The 17,438-nt window shown below is 52.1% G+C and overlaps 2 protein-coding genes across 5 annotated transcripts in view; one reads left to right on the top strand and one right to left on the bottom strand.

Moving 5' to 3' along the window:
* ICAM2 (intercellular adhesion molecule 2) overlaps nucleotides 1-13,415 on the top strand; it is a 19,479-nt gene extending 6,064 nt beyond the window's left edge. For 2 of the 4 annotated variants that reach the window (XM_011947989.1, XM_011947991.1), the window contains exons 2-6: nucleotides 8,227-8,306; nucleotides 9,330-9,434; nucleotides 10,657-10,923; nucleotides 12,038-12,358; nucleotides 13,084-13,414. In XM_011947989.1, the coding sequence (XP_011803379.1) occupies nucleotides 9,374-9,434; nucleotides 10,657-10,923; nucleotides 12,038-12,358; nucleotides 13,084-13,262 (828 nt within the window). In that variant the 5' untranslated portion in view covers nucleotides 8,227-8,306; nucleotides 9,330-9,373 and the 3' untranslated portion in view covers nucleotides 13,263-13,414. Of the gene's footprint in view, nucleotides 1-8,226; nucleotides 8,307-9,329; nucleotides 9,435-10,656; nucleotides 10,924-12,037; nucleotides 12,359-13,083 lie in introns of all 4 variants that reach the window. The other 2 variants (XM_011947992.1, XM_011947990.1) reach the window with 2 other exon arrangements.
* On the bottom strand, nucleotides 12,905-17,215 carry PRR29 (proline rich 29). The gene is made up of 6 exons (XM_011947994.1): nucleotides 17,148-17,215; nucleotides 16,778-16,853; nucleotides 16,481-16,587; nucleotides 14,683-14,912; nucleotides 14,026-14,280; nucleotides 12,905-13,210 (listed from the first exon to the last, which is right to left on the bottom strand). Exons 1-6 carry the CDS (start codon nucleotides 17,205-17,207, stop codon nucleotides 13,177-13,179), a joined length of 762 nt encoding a protein of 253 aa, XP_011803384.1. The 5' UTR covers nucleotides 17,208-17,215; the 3' UTR covers nucleotides 12,905-13,176.
* Between the last annotated feature and the right edge of the window lie 223 nt (nucleotides 17,216-17,438).

Here is a 17,438-nt window from a genome sequence, read left to right as displayed (position 1 = left end):
CTCTCTCTTTCTTTCTTTCTTTCTAGATGTGATCTTACCATGTTGCCCAGGCCTGTCTCAAATTCCTGGGCAGGGGCAATCCTCCTGCCTTGGCCTCCCAAAGTGCTGGGATTACAGGCATGAGCCACTGCATCTGGCCCAGAGTTATTTTGTAATACAAGCATTCAAGGCTATAGATTTCCCTCCAAGCACAACTTTTGCAGCCTCGCAGAAATTTTAACATGATATTTTCATTATCATTCAATTTTAGGAATTTATAAATGTGTCATTATGATTTCTTCTTTGACCAATGCATTATTTAGAGTATGTTTTTAAACTGTCAAATATATAAGGATTTTAAAACTCATCTTCTTGAAGAATTTGTATTCTCTACTTTATAGATGCAGTTCAAGAATTTACAACACTGATTTTTTTTCTGTCTGCATCTTGTAATTAAGAGACATATGTTAAAATTTCCTGTTGTGATTGTGGTTTTACCTCTTTATAGTTCTTTCAAGCTAGGTGCTTAGAAATTTAGAACTATTGTAGCTTCCTGGTGAATTGACCCTTTATTCCAGGTACTCACTCTATCCCTAATATATGTTTTTGTCTTTAAATTCATGTTTGTCTGATATAAACATAGCTTCCCAAGCTTTCTTTTGATGTTTGCCTAGTGTATCTTTTTCATCCTTTGACTTTCAACCAATTCCATATCCTTATGCATGAGGTGTGTCTCTTGTAAACAACAAGCAGCATAGAGCTGAGCTTTGTGTTTTAGCATTATTTTTTTCTTTTTTGAGATAGGAACTCACCTTATCACCCAGGCTGGAGTGCAGTGGCACGATCTTGGCTCACTGCAACCTCCACCTCCTGGGTTCAAGCGATCCTCCCACCTCAGCCTCCCAAGTAGCAGAGACTACAGACACACATCACCACACCTGGCTAATTTTTGTATTTGAATTTGTATTTTTTTATTTCTTGAGACAGAGTGAGACTCTGTTGCGCAGGCTGGAGTGCAGTGGTGCGATCTCAACTCACTGCAATCTCCGCCTCCCATGTTCAGGCAATTCTCATGCCTCAGCCTCCTGGGTAGCTGACACCACAGGCACATGCCACCATGTCCAACTAATTTTTGTATTTTTAGTATAGAGTGGTTTCTCCATGTTGGCCACACTGGTCTCGAACACTTGACCTCAGGTAATCCACTCGCCCCAGCCTCCCAAAGTGCTGGGATTACCGGCACAAGCCACCACACTCAGCTTTCTTCTTAAGTTTTTTTAAGGGTTGTTTGGATTGTTTTTATACATTTTTAAGCCTCTCCAGTGGTTTAGAATTTATATACTTTATCTGTACTGGTCTTCCTTGAAATTTTACATGCTCTTTTACTATTTGACAAAAATTATAGAGTCACTATTCAGCACACATGAGGGGATCGGTTTCAGAACCCTCCCAACAGATGCCAAAATTTGAGGATGCTCAAGTCCCTAATATAAAACTGCATAGTGTTTGCATATAACCTACACACATCCTCCTGTATACTTTAAACTATCTCTAGATTATTTAGAACACCTAAGACAGTGTTACACATCATTTCATTCACGTGGATTCAACAGTACTTGGTGTGCAGCAAACCCAAGTTTTGCTTTTTGAGATGTTGTGTAAACTTTTTAATACTTTTTCTTTTCTTTTTTTTTGGCAGAACCTTGCTCTGTCGCCCAGGCTGGAGCGCAATGGTGTGATCTCGGCTCACCGCAACCTCCGCCTCCCTGGTTCAAGTGATTCTCCTGCCTCAGCCTCCCAAGTAGCTGGAACTACAGGCATGTGCCACCACACCTGGCTAATTTTTGTATTTTTAGTAGAGACGGGGTTTCACCATGTTGGCCAGGCTGGTCTTGAACTCCTGACCTCAGTTGATCTGCCCGCCTCAGCCTCCCAAAGGGCTGGAATTACAGCCTGAGCCAATGCGCCCAGCCAATATTTTTTATTCTTGGCTGGTTAAATTCATAGATGTGAAACCCATGGATACGGAGGGTGATGGTATATATCTATATATACATGGTGTTGTGACATATGCATACATTGTGAAATGGCTAAGTCGAGCTAATTAACATATGAATTCTTTCACATAGTTACCACTGTGTGGTGGGAACACTTAAAAATCTACTCTCTTAACAATTTTCGGCCAGGTGCGGTGGCTCACACCTGTAATCCCAGCACTTTGGGAGGCCGAGGTGGGTGGATCACCTAAGGTCAAGAGTTCAAGACCAGCCTGGCCAAAATGGTGAAGCCCCGTCTCTACTACAAATACAAAAAAAAAAAAAAATTAGCCATATGCGGTGGTGCACACCTGTAGTCCCAGCTACTCAGGAGGCAGAGGCTGGAGAATCGTTTGAACCTGGGAGGCAGAGGTTGCAGTGAGCCGAGATTGTGCCATTGCACTCCAGCCTGGGCAATAGAGCAAGAGTCCGTCTCAAAAAAAAAAAAAAAAAAGAGAAAAAGAAAAAAAGAAAAGGAAAGGAAACAATTTTCAACTTCACAATACAATGTTATTATAGTCACCATGTTGTATAATGGATCTCTTAAATTTTTCCTCCAGTCTAACTGAAATTTGTAACTATTTGACCAATATCTCTCACAATCCCTCCCCTTCTCTCACTCCCTAGTAGCTGTCATTCTACTTTCTGATTCTATGAGTTTGATTTTTTAATTCCACCTGTAAGTAAGATCATAAAGTATTTGTCTTTCTTTTTTTTCTTTTTTAATTTTTATAATTCTTTTTCTTTTGAGACTGAATTTTGCTCTGTCTCCCAAGCTGGAGTGTAGTGGCACAATCTCAGCTCACAGCAACCTCTGCCTTTTGGGTTCAAGCGATTCTCCTGCCTCCGCTTCCTGATTAGCTGGGATTACAGACATGCACCACGAGGCCCTGCTAATTTTTACATATTTAGTAGAGATGGGGTTTCACCATGTTGTCCAGCCTAGTTTCAAACTCCTAACCTCAAGTGATCCACCTGCCTCGGCCTCCCAAAGTGCTAGGATTACAGGCATGAGCCACCTTGCCCAGCCTAAAATTTTTAAAATAATAGACACAGGGTCTCACTATGTTGCCCAGGCTGGTTTTGAACTCCTGGGCTCAATCAATCCTCCTGCCTCAACCTCCCAAAGTGCTGGGATTACAAGTGTGAGCCACCATACCTGGCCAGTATTTGTCTTTCTATGCCTGTCTTATTTCACTTACCATACTGTCCTCCAGGTTTGTTCATGTTGTCAAAAATGACAGGATTTCCTTCTTTTTAAGGCTGAATAGTATTCCACTGTGTATATGTATCAGATTTTCTTTATCCCTTCATCCACTGTTGGGTACTTAGTTTGATTCTATATCTTGTCTATTGTGAATAATGCTGCAGTGAACATGGGAGTGCAGATATCTCTTTGACATGCTGGTTTCATTTCATTTGGATATATGCCCAGTAGTGGGATTGCTGGATCCTCTGTAGTTGTACTTTTAATTTTTTGAGGAGCCTCCATTCTATTTTCCATAATAGCTACACTAATTCACATTCTTCCTAACTGCATGTAAGCATTCCTTTTTCTCTACATTCCCATGAACACGTTTCTCTTTTTAAAAAGTATATATTTTTTCAAGACAGGGTCTCCCTATGTTGCCCAGGCTGGTCTCAAACTCCTGGGTTCAAGGGATCCTACTGCCTCAGCCTCACAAAGTATTAGGATTACAAACAGGAGCCATCATGCCCAGCTGTCATCAACACTTATCTCTTGTCTTTTTGAAAATAGCCATTCTAACAGGTGTGAAGTGATATCTCATTGTGGGTTTAATTTGCATTTCCTTGATAATTAGTGATGGTGGGCACTTCTTAATATACCTCTTGGACATTTGTATGTCTTCTTTTTTTGAGACGGAGTCTCGCTCTGTCACCCAGGCTGAAGTGCAGTGGCGTGATCGGCTCACCGCAACCTCCGCCTCCCAGGTTCAAGCGATTCTCCTGCCTCCCTCTCCCGAGTAGCCGGGACTACAGGTGTGCGCCACTACGCCCGGCTAACTTTTTGTATTTTTAGTAGAGACGGGGTTTCACCGTGTTAGCCAGGATGATCTCCATCTCCTGACTTCGTGATCCACCTGCCTTGGACTCTCAAAGTTCTGGGATTATGGGTGTAAGCCACCGTGCCTGGCCCATTTGTATGTCTTCTTTTGAGAAATGTCTACTCAGGTCCTTTGCTCATTTTCGTTTATTTTTTTCACCTTTCTCTTTATTCTGACAACATTATGTGGCATTAAATAAAGTCCAAGAGACATTGGGCTGGTCTGTGCCCATTTTAAAATTGTGGGTTTTTCTTCTTGCTATTGAGTTGAGTTTCTTATATATTTTGGATATTAGCCCCTTATTGCATGTATGGTTTGCATATATTTTCTCCCATTCCTTATATAACTTAAAATGTGTCCTCCTCCTAAACATTCCAAGTTAGAATCTTAGAATGCTTTAACTCCAATCCTTCCTTATATATTCTTACCCAGTATTTTAGTTTTGAACTTCTAAAAACTTCTCAAAATAAACATTATAATTATTAATATTACCATTATTGTAAACAATATTTGTTTGGAGTTGTGTACTCATTTGCCATTTTATTTTCTTGCCCTTCTTTGCATAGCAAACTGTTCTGTAATCATTTTTTCTTCTTGTTGAAGCACATTTTTAAGTGTTCATTTAGGTATTTGGGGGGATAAATAAACCTTTTGTTTATCTGTTTTTGTTAACTTTGGTTCTTGAAAGATGGCTTTGCTAGGTACACAATTCTAAGTTAATAGTTTTGTTTTGTTTTTTTTTAAATTTCAAACAAGAGAGGCAAGTCATTGGATTAGGACCCAGTCACAGTTTAATCCTTCCAAAGCTCTGTGGGAGAGCTTTGTGGCTCTCCGGGCGTCGTGGCAGGCACCTGTAGCCCCAGCTACTTGGGAGACTGAGGCAGGAGAATCGCTTGAACCTGGGAGGTGGAGGTTGTGGTGAGCCAAGATCGCGCCACTGCACTTTCTAAACTGAGACTGTAATCTCCCCTCCCCTCAAAAATTCTCTCATGTTTTCCAGAACTATCTTAACTCCTCCCGTTTTATAGCCCCCTTCCTTGAGAAACTTAGGGATCCAGAGAGCAAAACAGGAGACATTTCATGGTGAAAACAATTTTCCAGGAAGGACCCCAAGTTTCTTCTGTCTTCTACATCATGGTTAGTTTCCTCTTATTCCTGTGTTACAGGACCAACAGGTGTGTATGCCCACTGCTGTGCAGCAACAGGCCAATTATACTGACACAGCAGGGTTTGCTGCAGAGAAAAAGGTTAATGATCCCAGGGTGCCAGGTGAGGAGATTGGGAAGACCATCAAATCCATCTCCCCAAAGAGTTCTGGGCTGGGATTTTAGAGGAGATTGTGGAGGGCAAGAGGCCGGTAAACTGGGGTCAATGACTGGTCAAGGTAAGGGGATAAAATCATCGGAATATGGAAACTGCATTCTTTTGTGAGTCAGCTCCTCGTGGGGTCCTTCAGGCCAGCTGGCATCAACTGGGTCCCTTAGACTGGCTGGTATCAGTGGGGTCCTTCAGACTGGCTGGCATCAGTGGGGTCCTTCAGACCAGCTGGCATGAGTGCTTTCACTGGTGTGCAGGCACTGAAAGAATATCTCAAAGAGAAAAGTTAACATTTTATAATATTCAAGCTGTTAACCTTTAGAGCAGTTAAGGGAACTCTAATCCTGTGACAGAGTCTGCATAATTCTGGGGCAATAGGCACTGAGCAACTACGAGGAAGCAGGTCAGAGAGCATGCTGACCTAATGATTAATGTTGAGTGTGCTGCAAGCTCTTTTCCTGTTCTGTCCTGGACATTTTGTAGGGCAAGCCTCACAGTAACTCTCTGTACACAAGGACCCATGTCCAGTCCTGACTCCCACGGTCAGATTTGAAGGGTCAGAACTTTCCACTGTGTTCAGCCTGGAAAGCTCTTTCACTTCTGCAACACGAGTCCTGAGTGAACACAGTCATCGCCTGGCACCTAACCCAGCCCACCACCCATCAGAGTCCCCCCCTTACCCCCACAACCAGCACTTTCCCCGTAACAGCTCTAGATCACCTTCCATCTTGGGTTAAGGGCACCTCCTACACTGAGTTGACTTTCCTTCCTTTCAACTTCTTCAGTTGTGGGGCATGAGCACGCACAGTTGCTGGCTCATGTGCGTCTAGTGTTAGGATTAGAAAGGGAAGGGTGTGTTCCTACCGGCTCTGGTTCAGAAAGTCCCAGGAAAATCTCTGCTCAGAGGTGGGCAGATCACGAGGTCAGGAGTTCAAGACCAGCCTGGCTGGCAGAGTGAAACCCTGTCTCTACTAAAAATACAAAAATGAGCTGGGCGTGGTGGTGGGCGCCTGTAATACCAGTTATTCAGGAGACTGAGGCAGGAGAATCCCTTGAACTCAGGAGGCAGCGCTTGCAGTGAGCCAAGATCGCGCCACTGCACTCCAGCCTGGGCGACAGAGCGAGACTCTGTCTCAAAAAAAGAAAACCTCTGCTCAGGCCTAACTCAAAGTGCCCATCCTGCAGGAGTAAGGTACCACGATTGGCCTTATTTACATTATAAGGTCAGCCTTGTGGCCTTGGGGAGCAGAGACTTTAGCAGTAGCAGGAGGAAGAAGCTGGGCAAACAAAAACAATACATGCTTAGGACCTAAAAATAAAAACAGCCTTTGCCCAAGCTTGTTTAGGACAAACTCTCTCATTTAGTCACTAATCCATGCATGCACGCATCCACCTACCAATTCAACAGTGATGAAGCACCTACTGTGTGCCAGGCAGTGTCCTACACTGGGTGGATGTAGCAGTGCATGGGATTCAGCTTCTGCCCTCATGGCTGATGGGCCAGTGAGGAGGCAGGGAGGCCGATGTGTTAACGGTTAGAAAGCAGTAAATATTTCTAACAAATAGATGCTCACATGCCCCGTGTGTCCCAGCCAAGCAAGGCCTGCCCAGGAAGGATGGGAGACATCACAGGAGGAGATGGGGGGTGGAAACTGGGACCTGTGCTTTCGGGGAGGATGTTGGACTGCAGAGGCCTTGCTTGAAGAGGGAATCAGGCTTGCCCTGCTGTGTGTGCCGGCGGGATTCCCAAGCACTGTCCCTTCCAGAAGCTGTTTGGAGCCCTCCAGGTGTGGATCACCCCACCTTCCCCCAGTCCCTCACAGCGAGGAAGGCCCCAGAACCTTCCTTTGGCCTTCTGCTGTGTTGCTTTTCCCTCTTGAGGGTCTCCTGGGAACCTGGCTCCTAACAATCCTCTTCTTGCGCCTGCTAGGGTGGGTTTCAACAGTCACCATGGCTATCATTCATAGTGACTTCATTTTTTCTAGGTATGTGACCTGGAACAAGTCACTTAACCTTGCCGTGCCTCAGTTTTCCCATCTGTAAGGTGGGGACAGTAACAGTACCTGCCTCACAGAGTTAGGGGATTAATTGGTTAATATTTATAGAATACTTGTGACAGTGCACGACTGAATGTTTACTATTATTATTATTATTGCTGGTAAGTAGCAAGTAAATGTTTACTATTATTATTATTGCTGTTGTTATTGTTATTATTATTCTGACTCAGTGGAGGACACAGAGTCTCCACTACAGCAATGTCCCCATCCCCACCCTTTTGTCCCAGTCCCTGGAACCACCTCCTCAGCCCCTGGCTTGGGTTTCAGAAGTGTTTCCTGCTCTCAGGACTTTGCTGGCCCCACATGAAATCAGATTCCTCCAGGCTGCGGGTGAAGCTCCACCCTGTTCTCCTTTTCTTTGCTGGCCCCAGGCCCCGCCCCTTCCTCCCTGCATCATTCCCAAGTCCAGCGACCGCGTCTGCGTCCAGGGACGTCCCTGGGTCCAGGTTAACAATGGCAGTGCTTGATGGTTGTGCACAGTAGTAACCGCCTTTGACCTCAGCAGCGAGGGAAGGCCAGGACCTCACCCTGCCCTCCCACCCCGGAATGGAGCTTGGCTGAAGCCCTGATGATTCTGGGGCACCCCTTTGGAAAGGCCCCATCGGGGGTTCCCCTGAGAAAGCGAGACCTGTTCTTTCCCTGCCTGGTTGCGAAAGAGATCTTAGGCAGAACTAGGGGATCAGACTGTGTGGCAATCCCCCGGGAAGGTCCTCTCTTCCACTGAAATCCCTCCCTTATACCTGCTCACTGCTTCTGGGGATTCCTCCCTAGGAATAAACTGAAACACCTCAGGCCCCAATCCTCCCAGCCCAAGGCTCCCTCCTGGAGGGAGGGAAAGGGGAGGACATCAGGTAGGCCGGGAAATGGAGGCCATGGTTTGGGGGTGTGGCTGCCGCCAGACTGGACCTCATTCTCTGTCTGTGCCTGGGTTGCTGGGGACTACTATGGGATGCATTTCCTGAGGCTCTGGGCCTCAAGGTGGCCCTGAATCAGCTGAGTCAAGATCAAGTCTATGTTGAAAACTGAGTGGGGGCCAGGCGTGGTGGCTCATGCCTGGAATCCTAGCACTTTGGGAGGTCGAGGCAGGCAGATCACCTGAGGTCAGAAGTTCAAGACCAACCTGGCCAACATGGTGAAAACCCATCTCTACTAAAAATACAAAACTGGCTGGGCGTGGTGATGCGCTCCTGTAATGTCAGCTACTCTAGAGGCTGAGGCAGGAGAATTGCTTGAATCTGGGAGGTGCAGGTTGCAGTGAACCAAAAATCGTGCCACGGCACTACAGCCTGGGGGACAAGAGCGAGACTCCATCTCCAAAAAAAAAAAGAAAGAAAAAAAAAGAAAAGAGAAAACTGAGTGGGATATTAAGGTTTATGCAGACTTGCGCCAGGCATTTAGCAGGAGAAGCTCAAATTCCCGTCCAGGCTTCCTTAGAAAAGCCCGAGTCACTGTTCCCTTTTGCTGCGGTGACTGCATTTCCCGGGCAGGCCCTGCCTTTGGATGGTTGCCTCATAGGCGTGACTCCAACAATGCATCCCATGGGATTTGGGGTTCCCCAGATCTGGGGCTTGTAGGCCTGACTCCCCTGTACACACATCTCACACACACACGCATGCGTGTACCCATTGCCTGCCCTGCCCCTTGCACAGGGAACCAGCAAGGAGGACTGGGTTATGCACTGCTTATCAGCGGCTTCCCAGCTTCCTCTGCCTGGATTCTTGGAGGCCTGGGGTCCTAGAACCAGCTGGTGCACGTGGCTTCCCAAAGATCTCTCAGATAATGAGAGGAAATGCAGTCATCAGTTTGCAGGAGGCTGGGGATTCTGGGCCGTGGTCAGACCTGCGCTCTGACCTGCGCCCTCCGTCTCCCTCCAGGCAGCCCTTGGCTGGTCCCTGCACGCCCGTGGACACCGCCGGAGATGTCCTCTTTTGGTTTCGGGACCCTGACCGTGGCCCTCTTTGCCCTGGTCTGCTGTTCAGGTAAGCCGGGGTTTCTGGGGTTCCTGATTTGGCACATGCCAGCCGAGAGGGTGGGGGTGCCCCGTTCCCTGTGGCTTCAGGTGGAAGAGAAGGCCCAAAAGTTACTAAGGTTGTTGGGTTTGTTTTGTTTTGTTTTAAGACAGGGTCTCGCTCTATCACCCAGGCTGGAGTACAGTGGCATGATCATGGCCCACTGCACCTTCCTGGGCTCAGGTGATCCTTCCACCTCAGCCTCCTGAGTAGCTGGGATCACAGGTGAGAGCCACCATGCCCAGCTAATTTTTGTATTTTTTGTAGAGACGGTGGGGGCTGGTCTCGAACTCCTGGACAAAGTGCTGGGATTACAGGCATGAGCCACCATGCCCAGCCTACTGAGACTTTTTAAATTTTTAAATTTTTATTATAGACAGGTTCCTGCTCTGTTGCCCAGGCTGGAGTGCAGGGAGTGATCATAGCTCACTGCAGCCCCCAACTCCTGGGCTCAACAATCCTCCTGCCCCAGCCTTTGTACTGCGGGCCCCCTTCCCCTGGATCACTGCCCCTGCATGCCTTTGCCCAGGAGTCACCGTCTGGGTGAGGCCTTCGTGGAGCACAATATTTAAAGTGGCCTCACCCTTAAAATGGCCTCACCCCCACTTTCTCGCGTTTTCCTTTCTCGGCGCTTTCCCGCCATCTGACCGGCTGGGTGCTCTGCCTGTCACTGTTTACTGGAGCTCCGCCAGGGCAGTGTTTGGTCTACTTTGATCACTGCTGTATCCCCAGAGCCTGCTGCTTTGGACATAGCAGGTGTTCAAAAAGTGTTCGTGGAAGAAAGGAAAGGAGGGAGGGCCACAGAGGGCCCTTTGTGGGAGGGCTTCGTGGGGGAGGGGACATTCGTGCTGACCTTAAAGAGTGAGTGGGATCCTGCTCCATGGAGATGGAGCACAGCCTGAGGAAGACTACTGTGGAGCTGATAGGCAGATGGGCTGGAGGAAGGAGAGCCAGAGGCGGGGTGTCAGCTGGGGGGCTGGAGGAAGACAACCAGAGGTGGGGAGTCAGCTGGGGGGTGGCCTGCTGGTCTAGCCGGGGCCGTGACACCTAACAAGAGGAAAGTAGCAGCAGGGCCCCCAATGACCTTTCCTCTTCAGCCCCTGACCCAGGAGTCAGACTGCCTCAATGGACAGCTCCACTGGAGGGTGGGGGCGGGGGGTGACACCACTGCCCAGTGTTTCTGGTCTTGCAGGATCTGACGAGAAGGCATTCGAGGTACATATGAGGCCAGAGAAGCTGATAGTAGAGCCCAAGGAGTCCCTCAAGGTCAACTGCAGCACCACCTGTGACCAGCCTGAAGTGGGTGGCCTGGAGACCTCTCTAAATAAGATTCTGCTGGCCGAACAGGCTCAGTGGAAGCATTACTTGATCTCAAACATCTCCCATGACACGGTCCTCTGGTGCCACTTCACCTGCTCTGGGAAGCAGGAGTCAATGAGTTCCAACGTCAGCGTGTACCGTGAGTAGCTGTGCGGCGGGGCCCTCCTCTCCCCTGGGGCAGAGCCTGTGTCTACTGAATGCACACAGAGCCCCTCTGTGCCTGCTCCTGGGCACTGTCATTGTGGGCCCTGCCTCCCTGAGCTCCTGGGGTAACAAGGGGCAGGACCAGGCCTGCTGGCATTTCAGACACAGACAACCCACGTTTTGAGTCTTGCTTAGGGGAGGACAATCTAACCAAGGGTTAGCCATATCCAGAAGTCATTCCCAACATAGCTGAGTCACCAGCGCACCCCATGTCCTATACCAAGTAGTGGGGTCACCAGCCGGGGAGCTGGGCCCGTCCACCTCATGACAAGAAGGTTGAGGTGTTGCCCAGGGCTTTTCTCTTCCCCTCAGGGCCCACGGCAAATGTGTGGCCATCACACTCCACCTGCACATGAGCCATGGAAACCTTCCAGCTGAGCCAGGATAGGACGTCTTGGTGCTAACGGTATCACCTGGGTCCATTCCATCACCAGCTTCAGTGGATCAATGAACAGAAAAACGTCTTAAATCCAACATATTTTCCCAGGGTGGGAGGTGGGGTGGGTGGAGGTGAAGTATTCTAGTTCCAAAGAGAATCCAGGGCACCCCCTCAGGTGGTTGACACACGTGAGGAATCGTGCTGGCCATGGCCCTGACCCTGGAGAACCTGGGCAGGTCTGGCTCTGGCCCCCGCCTCCTAAGTGAGGAACTTCACAGCTCAGTTCCCCGAGTGCCCAGTTCCAGTGAGCACGCCCACCTAAGTCTCTCTCAATGTAATCACCTGACTGTTTAATTTTTGAAATTTGTATTTCATTTCTGAAGGAGAGGAGACAGACTCAAACTTTTATATCTTTCCAGTTGGCTGTACAATTTCTGAACCTTGTCCTTGTAGATGCCTGGCCACCGGAAATCAACATGTCTGTAAAACTACCATGCAGTCCAGCCTCCATCCTCAACCACCGCCCTCTTCCTCTCTGCACTGGAGCTGGCCAGGCCACCTCCTCCCCGACCGTGGAACACCATGGTGACAGGAGATGGCCCTGGCCAGGGGGAGGCTGCTGGGGCTGCACCCCTATCCTGACCAGACCTCCCTCCTTTGTCCCCTGCAGAGCCTCCAAAGCAGGTCTTCCTCACACTGCAGCCCACTTGGGTGGCCGTGGGCAAGTCCTTCACCATCGAGTGCAGGGTGCCCGCCGTGGAGCCCCTGGACCGCCTCACCCTCTTCCTACTCCGTGGCAATGAGACTCTGCACAGTCAGACCTTCGGGAAGGCAGCCCCTGCCCTGCAGGAGGCCACAGCCACATTCAGCAGCACGGCTCACAGAGAGGACGGTCACCACAACTTCTCCTGCCTGGCTGAGCTGAACTTGACGTCTCGCGGTGGCGACGTCTTTCAAAAACACTCAGCCCCAAAGATGCTGGAGATCTATGGTGAGGGGGGCTCCACGGATGGAGTTGGGAGTGAGAAGCCACTTTCAGCCCCTTGGGGGAAGAAAAATCTCAAGCCCCACTTGGGAAACAAACACCCAGGCGCCCACCCTTCACCCTGAGGCTTCACCCTTACTCTCCCTCTTCCCTGAAGTGCTTTCCACGTCCCCAGCTTGAACCTCAACTGTTCCAGAGGTTAGGAGAGGTCAACTAGTTCCTCGGCCACCATCAAGTCCCATGACCCTGACTGCTCTCCCTGGCCTTGGCTGCCCTCCACAATGAGAAGCTTGGCCTGATCGCCTCCCCTGAGGTACCCAGAGCTCTGCTGCTCAGTGACTCTGGGCGGCCGGCACATTCCCTGTCCTCAGGGAGCTTGGCATGAAGTTCACTCAGCTGTGCCCAAGAAGGGGTTTGGCTGGGACCATGCCACCCTCCAGGCCATGGTGTCCAGCAGCTACACACTGGTCCCAGGGCTGCTGACAAGGGACATCTGCCCTCACAGCCTCACAGAAATTCAGTTGGTAGCCTGAGTCCTGGGCCACCTTTTTTCCAGATAATAATTTTAATTTAGACACCATTCACCACACATGTCTGCAACCTGGGGTGACTGCAGGATGGATGAGTGGGCGGCGGGGGGGGGCTCGGTTGGGGGTGGACTTCCACTTCCTTTTAGTTCCTGGTAACTGGGATCACAGGACGTCTAAGACCCTTGCCCCCTCCCTGCCCAGAGCCCGTGCCGGACAGCCAGATGGTCATCATCGTCATAGTGGTGTCAGTGTTGCTGTTCCTGTTCGTGACATCTGTCCTGCTCTGCTTCATCTTCAGCCAGCACTGGCGCCAGCGGCGGACGGGCACCTACGGGGTGCGAGCGGCTTGGAGGAGGCTACCCCAGGCCTTCCGGCCATAGCACGCATAAGTGGCACGGCCACCGCCATGGTGGTCACTGGAACTCAGTGTGACTCCTCAAGGTTGAGGTCCAGCCCTGGCCGAAGGACTGTGACAGGCAGCAGAGATGCGGGACATTGCCTTTTCTAGCCCGAATACAAACACCTGGACTTAGCCCTGTGCCCACAGTGTCTCCTCCTGGGATAACAGCGGCCACGGAGGGGAGCCACCATGGGGGACCCCTCTCCCCAGATGCCTCCCTTCCCATCCTCTCCTTCACAGGGGCCTCCCAGTCCAGGCGCCAGGCCCCCATCTGGCCTGAGTAGCTCATTCCTACTGAGGGAGGGTGGGGGAAACACACCCTGGCCCAGGACAGTGTTCCCACCTGGCCCCAGCAGACCTCAGGCCGCTCCGGGTCACAGCAGGACAAAGCTCTGACCTCTCCTTTCTGCCAACAGAGCTGCTTCCTGGGACGACGGCTGGGGGTCCCAGGGAACTGACTCTGCTCGGGGGCGCTGCCCAGCAAGGCGTCTCCCCCACCACTCTGGGCCCCTGCAGCCACCTCAAAGCAGCCTTCAAAGCTGTGGAAAGCAGAAGGAACCCCCACTCCCCTCTTGCTCCATTATTAGGCTGGAAGGAGACCTCATCATCCCAGAGAGAGGGGTGAGGGAGAGAGGGCAGGGGCTCCGTTCCCAGGCCTCCCCCTGCTCCAGGCAGGAAGCAGTGGGGCAGCGGCGGGCTGACGCGGCTTCAAGGGCCTGGGTGGTGCTCTAAGGAGCACTTGCACCACGGCACAGATCCGGCCCATCCAGGGACTCACTGGGGTGGGGCAGGGACTGATTTCCCCAGGAGAAGAGGGCCTGGCTGAGGTTGAGGGAGTGAGAAGGACCGCCAGCCGTGGACACAGAGGAGCCGACAAGAGAGGTGCAGGAGGGGGCTCCGGGGCTGTAGCCCGAGCACAAAGCTGGTGCAGGTCCCAGGGCCAGCGTCTGTCCTCATAAGAGGCTCTCAGCATCATAGTAATCGAGGGAAACAAGAACCTCATCTTGACTCCCTCCTGCCTCAGTGGACCCCAAAGAGGAAAAGGGGGGGGGACAGGCCAGTTGCCTGCAGCGGTGATGGTAGGAAACCCCCAAACCCTACCAGAGTGCACAGGGCCCTCCTGGCCTCCTGATTCACTCCCAGGCCTGGGCCCCGCTGCCCACCACCCCAGCCCTACCTGAAGCCGGGGGTACGTTGGCGCCCACAGTCCCTGTGGCACTGGGGGGTGGGGGTGGCGGCACAGCTCTCCTGAGATGGAGGAGAGAAAAAGACCCCATCAGAGGCCCAGGGGTGGCCTCTGGGGTTTCACCCACAAGTTATCTCCACCAACCACCTGTCCCTGCACAGCTCTTCCAGCCCAGCCCCAGAGCAGAACCCTGGCAGCACCCAGCCTCACTTACGCCTCCCTTTCCCTGGAGGCAGGAGGACAGTGCTGAATCCTGGGCACATCCCGCAAGTGGGGCTGACAGGCGGGAGCAGGGAAGAAGGGGGCCGGCCAGGGCAGCAGGGCACCCGGGGAGGGCATCAAATAGGGCAAGTAGTGGTGGTGAAGCACCAAAGGCCCTATCTCCTGCACATCCATCTCCTCCTCCTCCTCCTCAGGCTCTTCCTGTGGAACCTCCAGGTAGACCTGGGGATTGTGCAAAACAGGGAGGGGAAATGAGAATCCACGATCAGGCTCTCCCCACCCCTACTCCTCCATTCCCCTAAGCTATTTCCTCCAGATAGGCTTTGTAAGAATGGCTTGTGTAGGCCAGGCGCGGTGGCTTGCGCCTGTAATCCCAGCACTTTGGGAGGCCAAGGTGGGCAGATCACAAGGTCAGGAGATTAAGACCATCCTGGCTAATACGATGAAACCCCGTCTCTACTAAAAACACAAAAAAGTAGCCGGGTGTGGTGGCGGGCGCCTGTGGTCCCAGCTAATCGGGAGGCTGAGGCAGGAGAATCACTTGAACCCAGGAGGTGGAAGTTGCAGTGAGCCGAGTTCGTGCCACTGCACTCTAGCCTAGGTGACAGAGTGAGACTCCATCTCAAAAAAATAAACAAAAAAAGAAAAGAATGGCTTGTGTTTATTGAGCATTTACTACATGCGAACAAGGCATTGTGGAAACATTTACTCACCCAGCTGTTTCCAGGTGTGAACCCAGAGCTGGGTTCAAGAGTCCACTGAGCTGTCCCCAGCCTCAGCCCCAGTGAGGCTGGACCCACCTATGTGCCATCACTGCGGACCCAGGGGTGAGGGGTGGCAGTAGCTCCTTAGGGTCTCCCTCTGTCTGGATTCCTTGAACCCCTCTCTGACTCCTCCGAGTTGACCAGCATTCTCTCCCCACCCAGTCCCTGCTTCTCCTGACCTCAGGATGCCCACTATTGGCTAAGGCTCAGCCTTAGAGCTATATGCACATACACGCTTGCACACACACCCACTTGCACACGCGCACACAATTGCACACAAGTGCATGCACATGTTTGCGCACACACGGACACACTCGCACACACACATGCATGCACACAGGCTTGCACACATGCACACATGCATGCACACAGACACCCACTTGCACACACATGCACACATACGCACATTTGCACACACACACTGCCGCACACGGTTTCCCCCATTCTGTCTCCTGACTCTGCCCCTGCCAGCCTGGATGGGGGACACAACCTTTGCCTCCTCCAAGGGTCAAAATCCTACCTGGCTTTCAAGGGCTGGTTCTAAGGTCCCCATCCCCCAACTCTGTGCGCACTTGTGCTTTGTACCTCTCCATGTGCCATCACAGCCAACCTGGCCTTGTATCCCTAACCATTTATGTATTCATTGAGTTGTTCAACAAATATCAGCTGAGCCCCTACACAGTGTCAGGCACCAGGCCAGATGCTCATGATGCATGGGGCAGGGTTACCATGGTGCCTGCCTTCCTGGAGCCTGAAGTCCAGTGAGGGAGGCACTGCAGGGAAACATCCTTGAAAACAAGACCTGGCCACCCTGGACTTTGGGGGGGGGGTCTCTTCCCCCCACCACCCACCTTTCATGGAGGCTGAAACAGGGCCTGATACATAACAGATGCCAAGCAGTCCCAGCCAGAGACAGGCTGGCTTCCTGCTCCTCTGTCTCCCAGTTCTTTCCCCCCGCCCCGAACAGGAACCCCAGGTGGATTGGCATCCCTGGACCCACAGGTGAGCGACCCCACCCACACACACCTGACGGCAGGGCAAGGCCGGCCTGGGCTGCAGCGCTCCAGCCACCAGGCGACTCAGTAGCAACTGGTGCATTTGCGCGTTCTGCAGCATCATTAGTTCCAGCAGGTCTAGGAAGAGGGGTTCAGCAAGCCCACGCCTGGACTCCGGGTCCCCCTCCCCATGACATCCCTGTCCTCAGGGGAGGGGGAAGAGTAGGTGGGCGGGATGTGCTGCGGGGACTCCCAGAGGATGTGCGAGGCAGAAGGGGGTGAGTGGTGCTGATGGTGGTAATGGGGTGGGGGAACCCTGGAGTCTCACCTTCCTTCACGCGGCCTGGCTGCGGGGGCACAGGTGGGACGGCCCACCAGAGGGGCTGCAGGACGGTGACCCAGGGCTGGGGGTGTGCGCGGAGTCAGTCACGTGGGGTGGGGGGAATGGATGGGGACACGTCGCGACCCCCAACCCCTCCCGGCCAGTGGACTCCCTAACCCCGCAGGGGCCAGGTTCTCCCCTCCCTGCCCCGCGGCCTCCCTGCTCCCTGCCACGCCTCTTCCTCTCTGTTTGGGGTTGTCTCTCCTCACCTACCCACACCCGCTCCCCCGTTCCAGGGTCTAGCCCCTCCAAGGACCCCACCCACTCTGCCGTCCCCCAAGTTAAGGCAGGATCTGCTTCCGGGCTCAGCCCTTACCGTCGGAACTGCGCTCTGCGGTGGGGAGCGACCCCAGCTCCTGCCCGCCCCAGAGGCCATGGCTGGCGCCGGTTGCCTTGGCGACGCCGAGGACGCCAAGGTCTCCTCCCACGCATGCGCGGAGCCCGCTAGTGCTCCTGGGTCCTCCCCCTCCCTGCTCCCTCCTCTCTCCTCCTCCGCGGACTTGGGGTCCCCAGGAGCCCTCCCCTGCCACCAGGAGGCCGGTCTCCTCCCTGGCATGTCCACCTCCCGCCTCGCTGCTCCGGGCTCCCCTCCCCGCCCCTTGCTCCT

Source organism: Colobus angolensis, unplaced genomic scaffold, assembly GCF_000951035.1.
Source record: "Colobus angolensis palliatus isolate OR3802 unplaced genomic scaffold, Cang.pa_1.0 Scaffold271, whole genome shotgun sequence".
NCBI classification, from domain to species: domain Eukaryota; kingdom Metazoa; phylum Chordata; class Mammalia; order Primates; family Cercopithecidae; genus Colobus; species Colobus angolensis.
This window is presented reverse-complemented; position numbering and strand designations above follow the sequence as displayed.